We start from the raw sequence: 14,739 nt of genomic DNA on the forward strand, positions 1-14,739 counted from the left end.
AAGAAAATCAGGGATTCAATTCTCTAGAGAACTCTTAAACTCAGTATGTATATCCAGAATGTCCTGAGACTCATGTCCCACTATTCTCCAGCTCCCCACAATAGCAAGCCTTGTATTTAGCACCATCTGAGAATGATCTCATTGAGTACTCACAACAAGCTTTTGAGGTGTGGCTTCGTAGGTCCATTTTTCAGATGAGGAAACTGAGGCCCAGAAAAAGAAAGGGCAAGATCAATTGGAAAGAATTCCAGCTTACTTTTAGTTGGAAGTGAGTCAAAGTCCTTTATTTGTCCAAAACCCAACTCTCTGGGCCTGTCCATGCTCTCTAAACAACTACCTCTTGTTATATGCTCTCATCTCCCCGAAACCATTCACCTCTTTGCCTCTAGAGTCACTTCCCTAAGACATCCCTCCAACTTTACCACCCCTGTGCTTTGAAACATAAAATAGCTTGGTATTATTTAGCACACTTAATAAATGTGTGACATACATGTGCCTGTATGATTAAATCCAAACATTTCACAACCTGGTTCCAACCTATCTTTCCCAGGTACATCTGCCCATTTCTCTTTTCCTCCTCTGAACTCCATATATTAACCTTGCACTTCAGACACCTTGGCCTACTTGCCCTTTCTTTTCTGTATGTGTTGTGCCCTGTACTGGAAAGTCAGTCCTCCTCAGTGGACTGGAAAATTCTGTTACCTTTTGAGACCTATTTACATCTTCTCTGCTCAGATTACACTTTATCCATTTCTGTATTATTACAGCACAATGCACTTTAGTTAATGGGTTATTCTTCATACTCTCCTGCTCCTCACAGAAAAGGACTTTTTTAATTTACCGTTGTCTCACCCTGGTGCCAACCCCAGTACCCACCCAGTACTGTCCCCAGTACCTCCTTTGTTGATTGGCAAAATCTGAACTCAGTAACTAGAATGGATGGAGGGCAGGAAGGAAAGAGGTCACCCCTTCCCCATCCTTCAGCTATAGTAGCTGCTCCCTCCTTCCTTTGCCTCTTCTTTACCTCCACTCCATCTCCATCTGAATCCCAAAGCCACTAGTTCCCAGACGTTTGCCAGAACACTCAATCTCTCAGAAGCAATGTCACCTGCAGAGTTTCTCTCCAGCCCCAGTGTCCACTAATGAGCGACACCTGGCAAGCTTTTGTTGGTGTGAGGGGCCCCCGCGGGATGTGAGTATGTCTCTCATCTGTTCAGTGGCCTTCTGTGGTATTTCTTCTTCATTGTTTTCCGCGCACCGCCCAAACGAATATCACTATTGTTTTGTACTCCTGGCAAACTTTGACACAATTATCGGTGACAAATTGACTTAAAGTGCGGCTGCAGGAAGAGAAACAGGAATGTCTCGCTTGGCCTTCTGGGAGTTGTAGTCCTGCAGGCCCCTGGGCTGCCTGGCTGGTCCTAGAGCTGTGGACTACAGCTCCCAGGCCTTCTCCACGTCCCTACCGCACAGGCTCAGAGCCTCCTGCCGAGAGGAGGTGGTTACATTGTGTCTATTGTATCCCTGAGTCTCTGTGTTTGTGTATTTCTCAGGACGTGAAGTTGAGAGTGAAAAGCATGGCAGATGAGCAGGAAATCATGTGCAAACTGGAAAGCATTAAAGAGATCAGGTAAGTACAACATTGCAGTGCACCCCAAGTCCCCCTCCGAAGCTCCACAAATCCCTCACTACCGGAGAGGGCTATTACCTACGTAAAGTATCTATTGTTGGGCTACTTGCGGAGAGGGACGGGAAAGGATCCCATTCACTATGGAATTCAAGGATGGGAAAGAGGCAGGGGAGAGTCAGAACTGAGACTAGCAGAGAGAGAGAGGCAGAGAAACAGACTGACCGAGAGGGATCTCTTGTCAGATGTGTTTGAGAAAGCCAGATTGAGACATACGGGGGAGTGGGGGGGGGGGGGCGGTGTGTGTGTGTATGTGGCGAGGGTGGCGGTGGTATCAGTCCCAAGACAGCTTTATTCTTCTTGGGTGGGAGTTAGGACATTCCCGTAACTCCCACCCATTATTCTTTAAAGTGTTGATTGGCTCCAAGGTTTATTTGGCTCCTTGCTCTTTATGAATCTAGATTCTTTTCAGTCTTCTGTTCAACTTCAGGACCTCGAGCTCGGCTGAGCCTTTTAAGAGCAGAGTCTAACGCATCAGGGGCTGGTGGCAGCAGCTGGGGACTGCCAGCTGGGGATAAGGAGGAATCTTATGCAAGGCCCGCACTGAGAGGACAGAGAGCACTCGCTCTTGTGTATTTTTTGCTTTCACTCACTGCTTTCTTCCTCTTCTACCAGGTGCTCAGGGAGGGGAGAGGGGCGGGAGTGGTGGAGACTGGGGAGGCAGTTACCACCTACTGGCAGTTGCACTCAGGACCCAGAGGTGACGGGCTGATGGGCAGGTTGGCAAAGTGGATGTTGCCTACATCCCCTCCCCCTTCTCTCCAGGAGTGGCATTGGCTAGAGGATGATACTGTCCTTGCTCAGAACATAATAACTGGTTGAGTGAACTGCCTGGGCCAACATTAGGCCTTCCTTCCTCTGCCCTTCTCTGCCAAGACCCCTTGTCCCCCACCTACCCATCTCTACCTCGGCTTCCACCCTTCTTCTGAGGGTGACCTGGATCAGGCAGTCTCTCTTTAGTGTTTTTTAGAAACCTGAAGAAAAATGGGGGAGAATATCAAGTGTGTCCCTTTAAGAAATAAGGCTTTGATCAAGAGATTTAACTCTTGGAGTGAATGCCTTATACGAGATTCACATGTGATGGTGGTCATGGGGAAGCACTTTGGCTTTTTTGTCCTTTGCAGGGATTATATCTCTACCTCTTCTGGAGAGTAAGAGGAAGGGAACTAATATTTACCAAGCTGATTGACCTCCTACTATTGCTCATTCTGAAAGAATCCTGACAACTTCCTACACTTCCTTTACAACTGGGAAAATGGAAGCTCAGAAAATTTAAGTAACTTTTCCAGAACCAAACAATTTGAAAATACCAGATTTTGACAGAAACCCAGTCCGTTTGTGTGCAGAGGCTCTGGGCTTCCCACTTTATCCCATGGAGGGTCTGCTAAAAGGTAGAGAGGGGGCATGTGTTGCATTTTCTTTTCTTCAAAAGGATCCAGATATAGGGAGTGAGACACCTTGTTGCAGGAAAAGGTCAACTGTCATAATAACAATGCAGTTGATAAGAAACTTTTGCCTACAAGTGAAGAGCCTAGACTTATTTTTTACAGACTTTAAAGGCATCCTACCCAACCCCAAGAGAAGGAATAGTTGGAAGCAAGGAGAAGTGACCCATCTTAGTAGAGACCAAATGGAGGGGCATGACTTCCATCCTCACCAGTGGTAAACTTGGCATTCCTACCACTTCTAGCTGGGATAGGATCCTAGGAGGCCCATAGAGAGGTCAGAACTCTCATCCCCAACCAGCAATAGCAAAGAGCCTCTCCTCAAATTGGATGTCAATCAGAGACCCAGTGGATAACCTGGACTTATGCTGCCCCTCTTCCCTGCAAAAGTAGCACGTCAGAGAAGGCCTGCAAAAACCAGAGATCCAGAGTGTCCAATTTAATTGTAAAAAAAAAAATCACTTGACATACCAAGATTATCAATTTCAGTGGCAAGAGAAAGTAAACAGATGCTAGGATTGAGATAGTGCAGAGGTTAGAATTATCTGATAAGTATTTTAAAGTAGCCATCAAAAAATGCTTCAGGGAGCAAATGCATCACACTTGCAACAAATGATAAAATAGACAATCTCAGCATTTAAATAGAAAATCTCAACAAAGAAATGTAAAGTGCAAAGAAAACCAATGGAAGTTTGAAAACTGGAAAAAAAAAAGACTTAAAAACTCAATGAAGAGGCTCAACAGCAAGATGGAGAAGACAAAGGAAAGAATCAGACAACTTAAACATAAAACAATAGAAATAACCCAATCTGAACAACAGAGGGAAATTAAATCCAAAAAAAAAAAACAAGAAGAAGAAGAAAGAAAAGAAGGAATTGAACAGAGCCAGAAGCTCCAGACCTGTGGCATTATGACAAAGGATCTAACATTCATGTCAACAGAATCTCAGAGAAGAGAAATAAAACAGGGCCAGAAAAGTACCTGAATAAGTAGTGGCTTAAAACTTCCCAAACTGAGCAAAGGAAATAAACCTCAGATCCAAGAAACTAAGCAAATATCATTAGGAAAGACCCGAAGAAATTCATACCAAGACACCTTCAACAAGTCAACTTTCTGAAAACAAAAGCAGAGAAAAGATCTAGGAAGCAGCCAAAGAAATAATATTTTACCTATACCTTGTCAACTTAAAAAAAATGCACAACATGAGAGTTATGAGTTAAGTTTTATTTGGGGAAATATGATGACTTCACCCCAGGAGACAGCACCTCAGAAAATAGCTCTGAGAAACTGCTCCAAAGAGGCAGGGGGAAAAGTGGGAGTACATGCAATCAAGGACATATTTTTTGTAGAAAGTTTTTGCTGGTCTCATGAAGCTTTTGCTAGTCATGAGAAACAGTTGTTCACCATGAAGGAGTTTTGGGCTTTTTTAAATATGAGGAGATACAAGAACTGGGCTCATAAAATCAGCTCCTGAGAGTATCTAACTATCTGAAGACTTGTCCTGCCAGTTTCCTAAAACACAAAATGCCTCATTTCTGCTCTCTACCCTGAACTCCTTCAGAGGGTGTTGGAGGTTAGCAGCTGCAGCAGCACATGATTTAATCCTTGTAGAGGTAGATGGCAAGCACCCACAGCAAGGGCCAATTTGCAGTTGACAGGGCCCCTTCATGGTTATAAATTCAGCCATACTTTGGGAAGCATTTCATGAAAAATATTATTTCATATTTTGTCCCACATTTTTAGGAAAGCTCATTCTCCTGTTTCAAGAATATTTTTCAGGCAGGCCACTCAATGTGCTGTTACTGGACTAGGTCTTATCAACAGTAATCAAAGGTCTCTGGACTAACTTGTCTTAGTTAAGCTGCTATAGTCCAGGAAAATTTCCCCTTTTTGTGTCTTCCCATATAGAGTTACATTATTATAATTGTTGATCACATACAGAATATTTGATCAACTGCTTCAATTTACCTAGTCATCATTATTTTCACTGGAGGTTCAGTCACACATTTGGTCAAACAAGAGGTAATAATCTTGTAGAACAGGCAAAGTAGAAATAACATAACTAGCAATATTATTAAAGTCATAAGTAAGAAGCCAGTAACTTCCGTTAGGTGCAGCCCCCTATATCCTCAGATCTGACTTATTCTTATCCTGTACCAATCTTTATCTTTCAGGGAAATTATATATTTTCACTGCCCATATGGCTCCCAATCCAATTTCCTACTGTCACTAGGCTGCATATCCTTAGCATAATTTAATTGTTCTCAAGATAAAGCAGGGTGGGGGGGATTGTTTAAATCTTAAATGACCACAATCTGGTGTTAACCACATAAATCCATCCCACAATTGTGAGAAGTTTTATTCCTTGGCTGAATTTTTGCTTGTTGCTCTGATTGAGCTTGAGCAATGACTAGGGTCAGAGAAGGCATTATTAATTGGCCAATAGAGAAGATCCCACCTAGCAATATCAAGAGTAGCCTGAACAGGATAGAAATAAAGTTTTTTAAGGGTCATCCAATTAGAGCCTTAGAGTGGAGAAATTCACCAAGGTAATTTGGAAGTACTAGACACAGGTAATTGGCCACAACCCAACAATTGGATTGACCTTTAAAATTAGCATAGGATTGTGTCCATGGTAGAAAAATATTTGATTTATATGCAGAGGTCTAAGAAATCAAAAAACATAAATGATCATATGAATCAGGTCTAGCATCTTGGGTAAGCTGTCTACTTTTGATGTCTTTTTCTCATCTTAGTGAGTGTTCTGTGTTTGAACATTGTTTTAAGGTGAATTTGAGATCAGCAGTCCTCTCTATAGAACAGTCTAGTGTAGGGGCCTTTAGAAGTGGGAATTAATCCAAGAGTCAATTTCCCTTCAGTTTTCATTGTGCATTATATAATTAAGAGTACCTGATAAAAAGTCCTTTCATCCAGGTTGGAGATAGTCCTTTAAATTGTATCTTTTCCAGTATGCAGGTTGTGGGGCAGCTGATCTTCATCCAAAGATTACTGCTTTCCATCCTGAAGTCCTTCAGGGGGTGTCGTAGGTCAGTTTCTGCAGCAGCACATGATTTAATCCTTGTAAGGGTAGACGGCAAGCACCCATGGAAAGTGTCAACTTGTGGTTGACAGCCTTCAAGGGAAAAAAAAAAAAAAGAAAGTCAGCAGATTCCTGATCAGAAAGTGATGAGGCCCTAGTAGGAAGTAGCACATTTTTCAAGTGCTGAAGGAAAAAGGATCATCAACCAAGAATCCTATGTTCAGTGCTAATAACCTTCAGGAATAAAGGGATAGTCAAGATACTCTTAGATGAAAGGAAACAGGGAATTTATCAGTAGGATGTCTATCTTATAAGCATGACTAAAGTAAATCTTAAAACAGAAAAGAAATGGTAAAAGGAGGAAACTTGGAAGAAAGAACATAGTAGACTAAAACCTGGGTAAATGCAACAGAATTTCTTTTCTTCTTGAGTTGTATGAATCTTGTTTGATGATTGGATCATAATTTATTACACTGTCTCATGTTGTTCTGAATGTGTGTAGAGGAAATATTTAAGACATTTATATTATGAACAGGGAGTGTAAAGGAATGTAAAAGGGAGATAAAATTCCATCTTATTGATCCATTCATCTGTTGATGGACACTAAGGTTTCTTCCATATCTTAGCTATTGTAAATTATGATGCTATAAACATAGGGGTGCATGTATCTTTTTGAATTAATGTTGTCATTTTCTTTGGATTATATACACAGGAGTGGAATTCCTGAATCATATGGTAGTTCTATTTTTAGCTTTTTGAGGATATAAATTCTGTATATTGTCTATTATATGTGGATTCTAACAAATAAAACAAACCAATGAACATAGCAAAATATAGAAACAGACTCGCAAATATAGAGAACAAACTAGTGGTTACCAGTAGGAGAGGAAAGTCGGGGAAGGGAAAGATAAGGGGTAGGGGAATAAGAGACATAGAGTACTATATATAAAATAAATATTATACATAGATTGTAAAACACAGGGAATTATAGCCAATATTTTATAATAGCTTCAAATGGTACATAGTATATAAAATATTGAATCACTGTGTTGTACACCTGAACCTAATATTGCAAATCAACTATACTTTAACTAAAAAAATATAGATACATTAAATGGAATTAAAAAAAAAATGTTCAAGTCACCCACAGAAATGCAGAACAAAGAAAAGAGAAAAAAATAAAAACAGAGAGAAAAAACAGGTAACAAAAGATAAAATGGCAGACTTAGCCTTAACATATCAATAATTATGTTGAATATAAATGGTCTAAATACAGCAATTAAATGACATGACTAAACTATTTGAGAAAGGGTCAATTCACAAAGAAGACATAATTCTAGATATGTATGTACCAAACATGTTTTAAATTAACCTGCTTTTGACAATTTTACAGTAATATGCAAAGGTTATATCACTTGGTTTAAGAATTGAAAATGGGGAAAGTACTACAAATACATACTTGATGTTCACATATGGATAGGTAAAACATGTATTATAAGTGGACAGAAGGAAGGGATAGAAGGAACTGGAGAAAAGAGCCAACAATAGTTGAACACCTACTAGTTTTAAAGCTCTTGGCTCATTTAATACTCAATTTTGCTAATGGGAATCTGTGGTATAAATTATTATCCCCACTTTACAGAAAGGATACTAAGGCTCAGGGAGGTTAGGTAACCTATCTATGGTCACACAGCTAGGAAAGGAAGAGCGAATATATCCTCCTATTCACTTGGCATATGCATTTCAACAAATGCTGATAATCTGATTAATCATTATCCATAATTCTTTAGCTGCTCTAATCCTAAATCTCCTAAAGGTATAAATAAAGCAGTCTTTTTTTTGTTGTTGTTGTTAAAAATATACTTTTGCTTCTTTGCTGAAGTAGTAGTGATAAGGATGAAAAGTAAAAGCGTTAGTTGCTCAGTTATGTCCAACTCTGTGACCCCATGGACTGTAGCCCACCAGGCTCCTCTGTCCATGGAATTCTCCAGACAAGAATATTGGAGTGGGTTGCCATTTCTTTCTACAGGGGATTTCCCGACCCAGGGATGGAACCCAGGTCTCCTGTATTGCAAACAGATTATTTACCATCTGAACCACTACAGAAGCCCAGTGATGAAGATAATACCACCCCATAATCTGATTAAGTCAAGCTGAGAGCCATACACACCTCCAGGCACAGTCACATAAATATACACACTTGTAGTCACATACATATTTGTAGTCATACACACAAACACATTCTCACACACTGATGGCAGAATTTGAAGTGGGAAATATCACCACAGACCATTCCCCACTAATGCTTCTGACACCATGCTCATAGCCCTGCCTTTCCTTTTAATCCAAACCACACTTCAACATTATGTTCCAGATCTCAGCTCCCAAATCCCACACTGGTCTATTTTGCCCATCAATTCCTTGGGCTTCCATGTGGTGATGAAGGAGCATGTGGATATGTGGAAAGGGGAAGGGAAGAATAGGGCAAAAGAGGGGAGATGGAAAACAGGGAAGGAAAAGAGAAGAAGCCACAAGGCAAAGAATGTGAGTGCAGCCACCACTAGAGCAACCAGGGCCCTTCACCAGCTCCCCAAATGCATACTAATATCTCCTTAACATGCACATGCCACCCATACACACACATTGCAGACATCCATGCCCCAAATGCACACATATCCATATACAATAAACTGTCTTCACTTAAGAAGGGAAAAACTAATTTTGGAAGTAAATATTATAGTGTTAAGTATATCCTCTTAAATCTAAGTTCCTGCCCTGGGTCTTCTTTTTTCTCTACACATTTTCATGAGTTACCTCTGTTACTCCTATGGCTTCAAATATTATCTCCAATTTCTACTCTCTGTCTTCCTTCCAAGTTTTGGCCTGATATATCACAGTGTACTGGGCTTTTCCACCTGACTTTTCCACAGACACAGCTGAAGTTGACCAACTCTCTAGACTTTGTCTATTTCTGCCCCAATCCAGCTTCTCCCACTAAACCCCTTGTTTAATGCCATCACTCTCCTGCACAGTTACCTGAGACTGAAACCTGAATGTTGATGCTGGTTACCCTTTCTTTTTTATAACTCACTTTTGATTAGTTAGCAAGTCCCACTATTTCTACCTCCAACATCTGGCTCAGATTCTTACCCTACTCTCCATCTCCACACTCACTGTCCTGTTTAGGCATTCATCATGACCAGCTTGGATAATTACAGTGTTATATCCATTTCCACCTATAGAATTGCTTCTATTGCTTCTATCTTCATTCTGCCCCCAATTTTTAATTCCATCCAACTGCTGTGAGAACTATCTTCCTAAAGCACTGGAGTTGCTATGTTATTCCTCAAACACATTCACTGATTCCCCATTGTCTGTAGCAGTATTTTTCAAAACACAGACAATGAACCATTTGTCATGAAATTAATTAGTTTCTAGAAGCACTTGTGAAAAAAAAAATGAGATAGAAAATACCAGTATACATTGATAAGAAATAGTAGATATTTTCTGTGGAAAATTTGTTTCAGTTTTCAATCAGTGTTTGTGTTTATTGGGTTACAATATAAGATTCATTTCTCAGTGTAAATCATTTCTTACTGCATGTCCATAGACATTTGTCTGTAATTGTTGCTGTAATAGTCATGCCCCTATCCCCAACAAGTCTGGCCCATACTCACCTTTCCAGTCTTATCTACTACCACTCATTTTCATTCACCTTATTCTTTATTCACACAGACGTTCCTCGCTGTTTCATACATTTCCATTATTCCAGGCCTTTGCTAATGTGGATCCCTCATTCTTAATGCCCTTCCCTTATTCTAAGCCTGTAAATCCTACTTATTCTTCAAGGAAGACCCAAAACAAACACCACCTTCTTGTTCAAATCCTTCTCAATTTCCCTAATACAAAGGAATTAATACCCCCTTTGGGTTTCCGTGGAGAGATTTATTACAGCACTCAAGTTATTCTACCTTGTGGTAAAATTTTGAATTGATATGTATTCCCCTGCCTGCCTCCTTTTCTCCTGTCTTCCCTTCCTTCCTTCCTTCCTTCCTGCTCTCCCTCATTACTATGGCAGCTTCAGCAGGCTTCATTGTCACCTGGCTTGAAAACTAACTCACTTTCAGCCCCAGTGCTCACTTAACAATATGTCACAAAACAGCTGGGAACTCTGGGACTAAGGGATAAGCAAGTTAAGCCAATTTTCACTACAGGAGAGAGAATGCACGGGAATTGACATTTGCTGTTGAGCTATAAGAAAGTCTGCAAGATGAATTGTTCTAAGAATACTGCTTTTCCAACAGTAGCTGCTTTCCCAGATAAGCAAATAGATATTAAATGGGAAAACACTCAATATGTAGGCAGTGTTTTCATCAGACTAGAATAGGCTTCCTGCTGGCTCCATTTTTTGTGTTGTTGTTCATTCAGTGATATTTACCAAGCCTCTGTTCTGGGTTGAGATAGTCTCTGAAGACCACTAAGATGAATTAGATGTGTTCTAAAGAATTTTAAAATTAAGGTGAATAGTTCTGATCTCTCCCTTGAATTCTATAGTCACATGTCCAGCTTCCCACTTAAGCAACCCCACAGGATATATCACTGGCATCTCAAATAGACCCCAACAGAACTCTCAACTTTATCCTCATCCTTACCCCCAAACAGTCTCCTTTCCTAGTCTCCTCCACCCCCCATTGCTAAATCTGGAATTATTCTTCCTTCTCTGACTCTGTGTATCTGAAACACTAACACAGTGGTTATCAAACCTGGAGGGTGGTTGAAACCTAGGTTGCTGGATCACATCTCCAGAATCTCTGATTCAGTAGAAGCCCTGAGAATCTGCGTTTTGGGCAAGTTCCCAAGCAATGCTGTTGCTGCATTGCAAGGGAACATACTTGGAAAAACCACTGTGCTAATTAGACCTGGTGGGTTATACCTATGTAACTCTGGATATGTCCACTTCCCACCATTCCCTTATCTCATCAATAAATCAGCAGTTTTCCATCCATCTCCACTAGCCAGGGTCTTCTCTTGGTCTGCCTATCCTCAAGTCTTACAGGTCTCAGCTTTTCTACTCTGCTTGTTGAGTGAGTCTTGGGGCTAAGTCATCTGTCAAGCTGGGTTACCGATGAACCTGTCATGTTTGTCCCAGGAGTGGATCATCCATTGCTCTAGAACATCCCCTGCTCTCTACCCTTCCTTCTCCACATTAATAAGCAAAGAACCATTGAAAGAAGTTAGCCAAACTGAACATTTGGCCTAGGACTCTGTCGGGAAAGGCTGTGGCCTAGGGAAGTCAGGAATCTTGGTTCAACATTTAAGTGAGACTGTAGCACTAGTGATTGCGAGAAACCCTAAGGATGTATTTTTTGAATTCTTGGGATTATATGGACATGGCAGCTGCACCTTTTCCCCTTGGGAGGACTTCATTAGGAAATTTTCCACATAAAGTCCAGTCTTTTATGACTTGGATGCTTTCCTCACTTGTAGGGCCAAATATTCAACAGGTTCCATCTCATGGAGTCATCCAACAACTCTGTGCAAGGCTACACTGAGTCTTGCTTCTCATGAAGATAGACCTTCCAAGAGGTTCCATAATGTGCCCTATTTCACCCTTAAAATTAGTGACTGACTTATCCAGAACAAGATTCACCCCAATGGCTTTCTTTTCATGGCTTGAAATATATCATGGGGAAAGTTCCTGGGTATAATGGAAAGGTCACTAGGCTAAGTACACTGAATTTTCCACTTCCTGGCTCTGTGATGTTGGGCAGGTCACTGAACTTTGTGTGTGCATGCATGCCTGTTCAGTCACTCAGTTGTGTCCAACTCTTTGCAACTTCAGCTGTACCCTCCATACTCCTCTGTCCATGGAATTTTCCAGGCAAGATTACCAGAGTGGGTTGTCATTTCCTACTCCAGGGAATCTTCCTGACCCAGGGATCAAACCCATGTCTCCTATGTCACCTGCATTGGCAGGTGGATTCTTTACCACTGAGCAACCTGGGAAGCCACTGTACTTTTCTCAGCCTCAAATTCTTCGTCTGTAAAAATGAAGCTAAACATACCTATTTCTGTGGTTGTGATGAGGATTAAATTAGATAGACTATTAAGTGCCTAGCACAGTTGCTAGAACACAATAGATCCCAATAAATAGATAGATAGATGATAGATAATAACTATTTTTATTAAATAAAACCATTCTCAACACCAAATTCCTTCCCAGTTCCTGGAGCTTATAGATTCTTAATAAATGTTAACTGAATGAATTAAAGCCCCTCACCCACAGTAATATCTTTCTTTCTCTGAGACTGCTGAAATTACAATAAGTACCTTGGATATACCACCTATTTGTATTCATTGCAGTCACTCCAAATGTGTAATTGTTTAGCCTGCTCATGGCCAAAGCAGTGTGATAGATGATGTGAGGTTTACAGAGAAATATGGTATAGTGTCAATTTGTAAGGCTCTTGTTGTTCAGGCACCATGTCATGCCTGACTCTTTGCAACCCTATGCACTATAGCGCACCAGACTTCCCTGTCCCTCACCACCTCCTGGAGGTTGCCCAAGTCCATGTCCATTGCGTTGATGATGCCATCCAGCCATCTCATCCTCTGTTGCCCTCTTCTCCTTCTGCCTTCAATCTTTCCAAGCATCAGGGTCTTTTCCAATGAGTTGGCTGTTCACATCAGATGGCCAAAGTATTGGAGCTTCAGTGTCAGCATCAGTTCTTCCAATGAATATTCAGGGTTGATTTCCTTTAAAATTCATCCCCTTGTAGTCCAAGGGACTCTCAAGAGTCTTATCCAGAACCACAATTTCAAAGCATCAGTTCTTCAGCATTCTGCCTTTTTGTTTTTTTCTTTTTAAATATAAATTTATTTATTTTAATTGGAGGCTAATTACTTTACAATATTGTGTTGCTTTTGCCATACATCAACATGAATCCACCACAGGTATACATGTGTGCCCCATCCTGAACCCCCCTCCCTCCTCCCTCCCCATACCATCCCTCTGGGTTGTCTCAGTGCACCAGCCCCAAGCATCCAGTATCATGCATCGAACCTGGACTGGTGATTCATTTCATATATGATATTATACATGTTTCAATGCCATTCTCCCAAATCATCCCACCCTCTCCCTCTCCTACAGAGTCCAAAAGACTGTTCTATACATCTGTGTCTCTTTTGCTGTCTCATATACAGGGTTATCATTACCATCTTTCTAAATTCCATATATATGCATTGGTATACTATATTGGTATTTTTCTTTCTGACTTACTTCACTCTGTATAATACACTCCAGTTTCATCCACCTCATTAGAACTGATTCAAATGTATTATTTTTAATGGCTGAGTAATACTCCATTGTGTATATGTACCACAGCTTTCTTATCCATTCATCTGCTGATGGACATCTAGGTTGCTTCCATGTCCTGGCTATTGTAAACAGTGCTGAACACTGGGGTACGCATGTCTCTTTCAATTCTGGTTTCCTCAGTGTGTATGCCCAGCAGTGAATTGCTGGGTCATAAGGCAGTTCTATTTCCAGTTTTTTTATGGAATCTCCACACTGTTCTCCATAGTGGCTCTACTAGTTTGCATTCCCACCAACAGTGTAAGAGGGTTCCCTTTTCTTCACACCCTCTCCAGCATTTATTGCTTGTAGACTTTTGGGTAGCAGCCATTCTGACTGGTGTGAAATGGTACCTCATTGTGGTTTTGATTTGCATTTCTCTGATAATGAGTGATGTTGAGCATCTTTTCATGTGTTTGATAGCCATCTGTATGTCTTCTTTGGAGAAACGTCTGTTTAGTTCTTTGGCCTATTTTTTGATTGGGTTGTTTATTTTTCTGGAATTGAGCTGTAGGAGTTGCTTGTATATTTTTGAGATTAGTTGTTTTTCAGTTGCTTCATTTGCTATTATTTTCTCCCATTCTGAAGGCTACATAATGATCAAAGGATCAATCCAAGAAGATATAACAATTATAAATATATATGCACCCAACATAGGAGCACCACAATGTGTAAGACAAATGCTAACAAGTATGAAAGAGGAAATTAACAATAACACAATAATAGTCGGAGATGTTAATACCCCACTCACACCTATGGATAGATCAACTAAACAGAAAATAAACAAGGAAATGCAAACTTTAAATGATACAATAGACCAGTTAGACCTAACTGATATCTATAGGGCATTTCACCCCAAAACAATGAATTTCAACTTTTTCTCAAGTGCACACGGAAACTTCTCCAGGATAGATCACATCCTGGGCCATAAATCTAGCCTTGGTAAATTAAAAAAAAAAAAAAATTGAAATCATTCCAAGCATCTTTTCTGACCACAATGCAGTAAGATTAGATCTCAATTACAGGAGAAAAACTATTAAAAATTCTGACATATGGAGGCTGAACAACATGCTGTTGAATAACCAACAAATCACAGAAGAAATCAAAAAAGAAATCAAAATATGTATAGAAACGAATGAAAATGAAGACAAAACAACCCAAAACCTGTGGGACACTGTAAAAGCAGTGCTAAGGGGAAAGTTCATAGCAATAC

General features: G+C 40.4%; 1 protein-coding gene across 2 annotated transcripts in view; it reads left to right on the forward strand.

Annotated features, from left to right (window-relative positions):
• The first annotated feature begins 1,559 nt into the window (after window positions 1–1,559).
• ZC4H2 (zinc finger C4H2-type containing) overlaps window positions 1,560–14,739 on the forward strand; it is a 73,413-nt gene continuing 60,233 nt past the window's right edge. For both annotated transcript variants that reach the window (XM_068962696.1, XM_068962697.1), the window contains exon 1: window positions 1,560–1,630. In XM_068962696.1, the coding sequence (XP_068818797.1) occupies window positions 1,578–1,630 (53 nt within the window). In that variant the 5' untranslated portion in view covers window positions 1,560–1,577. The remainder of the gene's footprint in view (window positions 1,631–14,739) is intronic.

The sequence above is a fragment of the Capricornis sumatraensis genome, chromosome X, assembly GCF_032405125.1.
Source record: "Capricornis sumatraensis isolate serow.1 chromosome X, serow.2, whole genome shotgun sequence".
In the NCBI taxonomy this organism is placed as follows: domain Eukaryota; kingdom Metazoa; phylum Chordata; class Mammalia; order Artiodactyla; family Bovidae; genus Capricornis; species Capricornis sumatraensis.